The sequence below is a fragment of the Lasiodiplodia theobromae genome, assembly GCF_012971845.1.
Source record: "Lasiodiplodia theobromae strain AM2As chromosome Unknown scaffold_70, whole genome shotgun sequence".
Lineage (NCBI taxonomy): Eukaryota > Fungi > Ascomycota > Dothideomycetes > Botryosphaeriales > Botryosphaeriaceae > Lasiodiplodia > Lasiodiplodia theobromae.
Genome location: NW_023336553.1, coordinates 94,829 through 104,277, shown reverse-complemented (window position 1 = coordinate 104,277; position 9,449 = coordinate 94,829). Strand labels below are relative to the sequence as shown.

The window sequence follows — 9,449 nt, the reverse complement described above, 5'->3', positions numbered from 1 at the left end:
TCCTTCTTTTCCTTCTTTTCCTTCTTTTCCTTCTTTTCCTTCTTTTCCTTCTTTTCCTTCTTCTCTTTCTTCTTATTCTTCTTGCTGCCGCCGTTGTCGTCGTACCTGTTTCCCGTGGCAGGGTCGGTGTCGAGAAAGAGCGCGACGGGGTAGTTCGGGTCGTCGTCAGACAGCAGGATGCGCTGCCAGAGGCGCCAGAAGTCGCGGCGCGTGGCGGGCAGGAAGCTCGCCTTCCAGGGATAGATCACGGCCGTCATGTCGGGATTGACTGCGCGGACCATGTCGTTCAGAGCAGCCGTCGAGGCAGCCATGTCGGCAAAGGGGACCAAGGCATGAAATTCGAGCGTGTTTTTGTCGTTTTTCAAAAGGATGGGAGCTTCGGTGAGAGACTCGAGCGGTTCGGGGGCATCCAGTTCGGCTCTGATGGCGTTGATGATCTCGGCGGGGAGCGAGGGCTTGAGGGAAAGGACGCGGTCAACCGTCTTGGCGTATGCGTGCGAGCGGACGGAGTCGTTTTGAAAGAGAGGAAGGTTCCAATCATGCAGGGTGATGCTGAAGCGGGAATAGAGGTCTGTGTAATAGCTATAGATGCTTTGACACTCGGAACGCGTAATGCTCGGTCTGACGGCGATTTGTTTGCCACTCCTCAGGATATACAGAGCTGTTGGTAGTGGGAAGCGGGTCGCTTTGATCTCGGCGTTTTCGACTGTCTGCAGAACGACCATTGAAGTCTCCATGGGGTTCTCGCCAGGCAGATACTGGCCGCATAGTACCCGGTAGGTAAGGTTATCGACGATGCCCACACTGGCCCACCCCTTCTCTCTTGCCATTCGCCCCGCAGCAAAAAGCTCAGCCATGGACGCTGTGATGATCAGATTAGCCCACAGATGTGCAAGTGGAAAGGGGGCTAATGACCGTCGCTCTGCGCTTTGTCTAGCCTTGTCTGCCCGTTGCAACTGATGACGGACACAACTTCTAGACCGGGTATCTTTTTGGTCTTCCGCTCCCGCTTCCCGAAATAGCGCTGCAGCTCATCATCGAGCCGTTTCCGGCCATCATCGGCCGTCGGCAGGCATAGGCAGACGATGAGAACAGATCCTGGCACGTAGTCAGGGAGCTCTGGAAGGTAAGACATCTCTGGTGGAGCTGTAAAGAGAAGGGCCGAAGGTCCGTAGCGGCGCGACGTGGTGAGCGTGCTTGCCGACGCATATATAGCTAGAGTTTTGTTGATTTCTCAGATCCTCATTAGGCTTAGCGTAAACAACCTATGCTTTCTTTTGCCTGCTTGAAACCAGGGGTCCCAGCAATCAAACAAGCGGCTTGCAAGCGGGCATTTTGGGCTTGCTTGATCGATTTCCCAAGATCAAGCGCTTGCACTTGTAAACGGCGAAAAGCGCAAGCAGGCTTGCTTGATTGATCGATTTCGAAAACCCCCCGTGCTTGCAAACGATCCCCAAGACCCCGCTTGCAAGCGCAAAAGCGGGTTCAACTGGGACCCCTGCTTGAAACGCGGGATCGTGTGATTTCGCGTTGGCCTCGTAATTGCCGTCACCACCATCACTACCAGGCGGATCTACAAGCAGCGAAACTACGAGCAGCGGAGAATCCCGTAGAGGCATTCTGTCGTCTCTCACCCGTTATACAAAAATTCCCAGCTACGCAGCTTCGCTAGAGGTAAACTTTGATGGATCCGACTGTTGTCCCAATCCATCAACAGAACATATTATGAGGTGTTTATGAAATAATGCGGTGTGCAAATTTGACAGGCGGCAGTGACGTCAGCATGGGAGCCGTGCTGCTGCCTTACTTGATCAATTTCAAGACGGGCCATTCACCTTCAAACTGGTGATCACGAGTGGCCCTTTTTTTTTTATCCGAAATGGAGCTTCAGTGAGTCTTAAGCAGGCCTCAACTCAAGATCTCTAATCTGCGCTACTTTCTACTGGTAGCCTGTTTTCCATCTTTGCCAACATTGAGACCGAGGCTTTCAATATTTCAAATTTCCGTGCTGCATCGACCTGGCCGAATTCATATCAATGCCAATTCGTCGTCGAAAGGGCGAACCCGTCATTCCCTTCGACCTCCAGCGGCGCCGGCCGCTTCCGATACGTGCCCGGCACAGCGACGCTCTCAGGCGGAAAGTCCAAGCCATCCACAACGAGCGCCGCCTCGGAGGGCGATCGCGCAGACCTGTCGGAACGGCCATCGTCGTCCTCGTCCACCTGCACCGCCACGGGGGCCAGCTGTACTACCACCTCCGGCCGCGGCACGACAGGCACCTTGCGCGCCTGGAACTCCGGGTGGAAATTCACAAGGTGTTGCTTGAGCGCGCGCGCCGACGCGAAGCCCAGCTTGTTGTACTCGCAGCTGATGTCGGTGCACGTGTATTTCAGTACGTGGCCGGTAGACTCATGTTCGGCCAGCTCGGCGGCGGTGCTGAAGCCGTGCACGGCACGCGGACAGCTGCGGAAGCGGCAGGTGAAAGCGCTGGCGCCGTAGACGCTTTTGAAGTGGTTGAGAGATGCGGGTGCGAGACCAGGGATGGAGTCGGGGGAGGCTGAGAGGAGGTGCTGGGCGATGGTGTTGTAGGTGTGGAGCATGCGAGAGAAGACTGTATCGTCATGCTGTTGTTCTGGGTCTAAGAAGTGAGTGTGAGTGGAATTTTTCTTTTGGAATGGAGCATTGACAGTGTTGGATTGTGGAAAGCAAGCGTAATGTGCTTACCTGCGGTGTGTGGTTTGCGTCTGCCGCGATGAATCGCTTTTCGCATCTCGGATATGGACTCTGTAACTTGAAGGATGTCTTCGCCTGTCTGCAAAGCGTGCACCAGACTCTTCAGCTGGTTCTTCATCAGAGAGTCAAGCCTCTCAGGCTCACCCGCCCCTGGGTCTGTATCCGCGGCAAGTTTCTCGTAAGCCTTCTGCAACAGTACAATCTGGGTAAGCAAAGGCTCCGCTATGAGCACCTTTCCAGATCTGGAGATAGCTTGTATGTATTCGAACAGATGGTCAACCCAGTGGTCGTTTGCGTAGAGTTGCAGCCAGTGGAAGCCTTTCGCCACTTCAACCCTGCGTTGCTCTTCAGGAAAATCCGGATCCAGCAATGAGAGACCCGATACCAGATAGCTCATGCAGGCGAAAGTGATGTCAAACTGAGGTGTTACAGCGTCTATGAATGGTGGACGATGTGTCATGAGGTACCTATTATGTATCAGCGATTGATCGCGTAAGATTGATCATGTACGTAAGCTGACTCTTTGACGGAAGAGTGAACGAATCTGATGGTGTTGTTCGGCCCATCTTCCAAAAGCGGTTTGCAAAGATTGAACACTTCTCTGCTTTGCTTGGTTGCGTCATTGATACATTCGTTCCCCGGTCGTATGGCTATTCCGTGCTGAATCTCGAATGACTTTAATGGCCGATGACCGAAGGCGACCCATTCAAAGATCCGCTGGGTTTTGTCTCTACCTCGATCGCCAAGTTGGTTCTCAATCTTGGTAAAGATTCGGTGGTATCTACAAATAGTGGTTAGTGGGCTCCTTGTTGGTAATGTTTAAACCTTACACTTCATCCAATCCCTCCGGGAGAGACTCCACAGACTCTAGCATCTCAGCGACGCTATAGGCCGTCTCCAAGGTTTTAACAACAAGGATTACCCAGAGGAACATGCCTAAAAATGTTATCAGACATTCTCAACGAGGCAGCGTGGAGGGGCAACCGTACCATCAGCTTTCTCCACTAGAGCTTTTTCCAATTTGGACATAGAGTCATCTTCCGTGGAGATATCAGGGACATCCTCTCGCAGCTGCTCTACCTTGAAGCGAACAAAGCCTTGTATGGCTCCGCTGATAGAACGCTGCTCTTCATTCAAGTATATGGTGGCCTTCTTGAAAAGAAGCTTGGAGATTGAGGTGATGTCCCGAGAAGAGAAGAGAACCTTTGCCGAGGAGCTCTTCCCAGTCAGACCCAAGACTTCGGTGATCAAGGATTTCTGAACGTCCGGTTTTAGTTCATCCAAGCCATCGAGGACTATCCTGGTCGACGGAACAGCCGCTAGCAGCTGTTGCAAAACCGATTTCATGACGGTCGAAGCCGGCAGTAGACTTTTGCTGATGTAGTCATCGTAGATCAAAGGCGTTAGATCCATATTCTTCCGAAGGATCTGTGCAGCGAGCGCTTTTAGGATTGCGCAGCTTCCAACCTCTGCGGAGGCTTGGTTGCAGAAGTAGTAGAGAACGAGCAAGTCCGTTTCTGATTTCAGAGTGCCAACGATGCTCGAGCACAAGATGCTTTTGCCTATACAATTCTTGCCGTCAGCCTGTGCATTTACACGGGACTAGAGCAGGCCATTTTACCTGAACCTGGTTTTCCCTTGAGCCAAATGGCTGCAGTGGACGGGCCTTGGCGCTTCCAAACCAACATTTTCTGGTTCTTGAATATCCAATCGCAGCTGTGTTCGTGACAGAGTTCTGAGAGGCCGCTCAGCCCTTCTTCTTGCTCGAATTCGGACTTGGCGACATCCAACCACTTGAGGACGTCATTGGCCTGAGATAGAAACCGCTCAGCTTCCTGTTCTTCAGTCTTCTGGAGCCAGTCTTTCCTCATCTCTCTGGCGTCGACGACTGCGATCGATGTTGCTTCTCTGTCTACTAGTTCAGTGTGCGTCGCAAGATCATCGAGAATGCCTTTGAAGCGAGTTTCGAAGCGCGTCCATGACGACTTGAAGAAAAACGACCACCCTGCATAATTGTTAGTGAGGCACGTTAAGAGTTGTGGATCTAGGCTCATGCATGTATGTACCTCGTCGTCTTACAAACTTGTATACGCGCCGGTGGAACTCAAGAAGGTCTGCGTAGAATATGGCGAGAACATGCTGAAAGTCGGTGTTGTCCTTGAATGCTTGAGAGAGCCGGTCAAAGCGCGGCAAGGTCTGCGCGATCTTCTTGTAGGCGTCAATCAGTTGGTTGAAAGGGGTAACGTAACCGGAGGTCAGCTTCGCAGCGTCAGCCACTTGCAAACTAATTGGACAGTGGAGAACACACCTCTATTATGAGCTTCACCGGAGCCTGTCCAGGGCGTCAGTTGCTCAACTGAGTACCAGAAAGTATGGAGATGTGACTTACCCATAGATAAGGCAGGTAAGGCGTTCCATTGCATAAAGTATCTACAACCTTTGAATACCGTTCAAGCCCGTCCAAGAAGGGCATAATGCGGCTAAGATTGCACAAGGTTCTGCTCGTACTCTGACGCCGCTCAAGGTCTCGCATTGCATTCTCTACGTCCTTGAGCGAGAGACTCTGGAATAGCTGAGCATCCTCCGGAGAAACCGAGTCTTTGAACCGTTGGTATGCGTCCTGGAACACCAAGCGCACTTTTGGTGCTGTGTTTGCTTGTGCGTCCTTCTGCATGAGGCTGTGGAGACGCTGATAAGATAAACAGCGCCTGGGGGTTAGCAGCGAAGCTGGCCTGTCACAAATCCGCTCCAATTTCTCACGGATAAAAGAAGAATGGAACCAGAGCTTGCAGGCGAGGCTTTTTCAAGGCAGACTGGAAGCACAGCCTCCGGCGTGTACAGCAAGGCGCAGCTGAGCTGAGCGCGAGATGTTGCATGAGCCCCGCATGCACTGTTACCCGCTTTGGGGGCGGTGCCACTGGGTAGCTCCCATGAACACTCCGGCTTTACTGCTACAAACTCCATTTGCAATTGCTACTCTGTAGGTGGCGGAAGCTGCGACGAAGTAGCTTTCGGTGATAGAGACCATGGCGCTTCTAACGCCGCGCACTCCCGGTGTGTATACATTTGCCTCCACAGCGTCCCCCGGACAGGCCTATTCAAGGGCGGTAGGGCTGACAGAATGACGAAGATTTCGTCGACCCCAAGGCTGATAGCTACGGAACGCCCTTCGCCCTTCCATCGCCTCTGAGTCCCGCGTTATCGCCCATCGGGCTCCCAACTCCGACCTCCCCTGTGGGACTTGACTACGATGATCCTTGCGAGCGTCCATCAAAGCGCCGCCGTCTGGACGACCCGGACCTTGACCAGGTTTGGCAAAGCATCGAATCGGAAATCGACACTGAGGAGGACCCCACTGTGCCAGCGATACATGTATGGCCGGCTGATGAAGATTGCCTTCAAAGATGGGACATAGGCTCTCTCTGCAATGACGTGGCATCGCAAGGATGCGGTCATACAGCGCTGGACGAGCCGACGCTATGTCCACTCTTTGACTTGGACGACCCTGCGGCCCAGTACGAATTTGAGAAGGAAGAGAGTGCGACAGATCAAGTCTGTTTCGGCATGGTAGGTCGAGTCCGGTTCTTGATAGCTAGGCCGTTAGGCTCATTTGTCGCAGATCGACGAGTGCCGTATTACCATGCTCGAGCCTCTCAGCATCCGCGCCACATGCACCTCACTGCCGGCCACACTGGGCTCCGAATGCATGATCATATCAAAAATTGAAGATTGCAAGCTTGGAACTATTGAAGAGACGGCGGCTCGCGCTCTTTACGATTTGGTTAGTAGAGGGTGTGAGCTTCAGATCGATTGCCACATCAATCTTATCCGCCGGCCAGCTAAGCGAAGAGGGCTTGGAAAACCTGCACCGCAGTACAGTACCTCATTGTCCATTGTCATCTACGGCCCTCTCGGAGAGTTCGACTACGTAGGCGATGTCCTCGACACGCATGAACTGTATCTGCAAGACCCCGCCGGGTGCAACCGAAATGTCCGTTACCGCAACCCTCATCGAATATCAGGAAAAGATCCAGATGCGCCCATGACCATTGAGCAGCAGATGGAACTGAGCTCCTCACGTTGCGAGATACTCGAGCAGTCAACTAACTACCTTTCTGACTTGGAGTCACACATGGATCTACCTTTGACCGGCGGTCCAAGCATCTTGGACACGCAACTGTATCCTCACCAGAAGCAGGCTCTTACGTTCATGCAGAGAAGGGAGCGTGGATGGGCTCTGACCGGCGACCAGCCCGACGTATGGAAAGCGCTTGGCGGGGACCGTTTCCTGAACACCGTTGCAGACCATGTGCAAGCGGGGGCCCCGCCTGATTTTCGCGGTGGCATCCTTGCCGATGCCATGGGCCTTGGAAAATCTCTTTCGATGATCTCACTCATCGCGTCGGATGATACTCTTGCTCAGTCTTCTGGTTCGCAAGCAACACAACATTCGCAGTGCACTCTGCTTGTGGTCCCCTCGAGCTTGATTCAAACATGGGACGGCCAACTGACCAGGCACATACGCCCGGGGCATTTCAGTTGGAGCAAACATCATGAGAAGCAAAAAATTTGTCACAGGGATGACGTGGACCATTTCAATATCGTCATCACAACCTACCAGACCATCGCTTCCGAATGGAGGAGGAGACATGCTCGCAGTAGCCCCATTTTCTCCATTTACTGGCATAGGATAGTACTGGACGAAGCTCACTGCATCCGAGATCGCACCAGTCTTACTGCAGAAGCCATCTGTGCTCTCAATGCCGACCGTCGGTGGGCAATGACTGGTACCCCGATACAAAATCGACTCTCCGATCTTTCGTCTCTGCTGCAGTTCCTGCGTGTCTACCCGTACAGCAACCCGGACCAATTCAACGAGGATATTATTCATCTCTGGAAAGACCATGCCGAGGAAGAAGCCATTGATAGGGCAAAAAAGCTCTTTCACCTTATCGGCATTCGAAGATCGAATAGTACAATCGACCTGCCAAAACGGACTGATGAACTCCATCGGCTTGAATTCAGTCCATCAGAACGCATGATGTACGAGTCGGCAAGGACGGAGACACTGGAGACAATTGAGAGGGCCATTTTTTCTGATTCTCCTCCGCGCGGCTCCTTTCTCAACGCTCTGCACCGATTCCATTCGCTACGAATGATGTGTAATCTTGGTACATGTAGTCTAATCACTGAAACTTCCGCTTCGACCACCGATTACCAGCATTGGAATTCTGCTTCGGCGTCGAAGGCTTTTGCAATGCTTCTCACTGCCGGCCAGGCCGTTTGCAAGAGCTGTGCAACCAATCTGGATGGAATGACGCCTGATGACCTGAAAGCCGGCAGCACAAAGGCACCCTATGTCTGCCAGGGTGGCAGCATCATCTGCCATCCGTGCGCAAAGAAACATGAACATGAGCATGCTCCAGAAAGATTGTGGTGCGATCACAGCTCACCATGTGCGTACGCTGCTGTCGAAGAGAGCGAATCACCGAACACGTCGGCACCCCCGCACCTGATGTCGGGCCAGTCCTCCACCAAGGTCCAGGAACTCATCAAAGACATCAAAAGCCATCCGACCGAGAAATGCGTCGTGTTCTCTCTGTGGACGTCTACTCTGGACCTGGCTCAAAAGGCCCTGGAGGCCGAAGGATTGAGGTTCGCAAGGGTGGACGGTAGCGTGCACGAGAAGAACCGCAAAAAGATTCTGAACAGCTTCCGGCAGGACCCGTGCATCTCGGTGATTCTGTTTACCATCTCCTGTGGCGCCGTCGGCCTGGACCTAACGGCGGCCTCTCGAGCGTACATCATGGAGCCGCAGTGGAACCCGACGGTCGAAGAGCAAGCGCTCGCCCGCATTCACCGGTTAGGCCAGGTCAGGGAGGTGACGACGGTGCGCTTCGTCGTGAAGGACTCGTGCGAGGAGCATGTGAGAAGAGTGCAGAACAGGAAGACTCTCATGGCGGACGTAGTCTTGTCTCAAAAAAAGAGTTCGGGGTCCAATAAGGCCGCGGGGAAACTGGATAGCTTGCGCTCACTTTTGAGTTGAATGATAATGAAGCTTAGTCAGACTTCGGCCATTCTGCAGGGTCGTGATTGTGCTGTGCAGCATTCGTTTCATGTACCTTGCTCATGAGCTAACAGTATGTTGCTGAAAAAGATCGTTTGATTCGCTGGGTAGGAAATCCGCCTAGTAGGGGTAGGTTGAGTGGCCAGCCGCACCACGCAGACATTGACCGAGCCCAATTCGTGTTACTGACATACATGATCTAGCAATGCGAATAGTGACCCACTTACTCCACCACACCCGATTGAATCCCTCTCGCTTATCAGATTCAAAGCTCGGGCTCCACATCAGATATCTAGGCAGGATAGAATTTTCGCTTCCTAGAGCAAAGGGAATTACCGCAGTCGAAAAGGGGGCGCGACACAGGCCGGCGGGTCTCAAGGGAGTCCCGAAGCTGGCGGTATTGTTGGCCATTCTCCTTCAAACTGGCACTCATGGGTGGCACTTTTTCAATGTATATCCCAAATGGGCCCCAAGTGAGTCTGAGCAAACCCAGATTCGGGATTTCTGATTTGAGCTATTCTACGGGTGGTCTGTCTTTCATTCTTTCCAACATATGAGACCAAGTGAGGGCGCCCCATTGGATGGTTGCAAGAGCCGAATACTGCCTTAGTAATGCCAAACAGAACCTAGGAGGCTCTATTGTGGGCAT

The 9,449-nt window shown here is 52.8% G+C and overlaps 3 protein-coding genes across 3 annotated transcripts; 1 reads left to right on the top strand and 2 right to left on the bottom strand.

The window, feature by feature from the left end:
- Positions 1–1,135, bottom strand: LTHEOB_12688 (uncharacterized protein; the record flags this gene model as incomplete). The annotated part of the gene is made up of 2 exons (XM_035509582.1): positions 1–862; positions 916–1,135. Coding segments are annotated over 2 exons (1,082 nt in total), but the record flags the coding sequence as incomplete, so codon positions are not given.
- Positions 1,136–2,033: 898 nt separating this feature from the next.
- LTHEOB_12687 (uncharacterized protein) lies at positions 2,034–5,407 on the bottom strand (the record flags this gene model as incomplete). The annotated part of the gene is made up of 9 exons (XM_035509581.1): positions 2,034–2,632; positions 2,725–3,200; positions 3,254–3,514; positions 3,564–3,669; positions 3,723–4,295; positions 4,355–4,738; positions 4,800–4,992; positions 5,042–5,065; positions 5,123–5,407. The coding sequence occupies 9 exons, from the start codon at positions 5,405–5,407 to the stop codon at positions 2,034–2,036; spliced, it is 2,901 nt and encodes a 966-aa protein (XP_035363956.1).
- Positions 5,408–5,759: 352 nt separating this feature from the next.
- On the top strand, positions 5,760–8,779 carry LTHEOB_12686 (Transcription termination factor 2; the record flags this gene model as incomplete). Its single annotated transcript, XM_035509580.1, has 4 exons — positions 5,760–5,787; positions 5,864–6,300; positions 6,353–8,124; positions 8,182–8,779. The coding sequence occupies 4 exons, from the start codon at positions 5,760–5,762 to the stop codon at positions 8,777–8,779; spliced, it is 2,835 nt and encodes a 944-aa protein (XP_035363955.1).
- Positions 8,780–9,449: the final 670 nt, after the last annotated feature.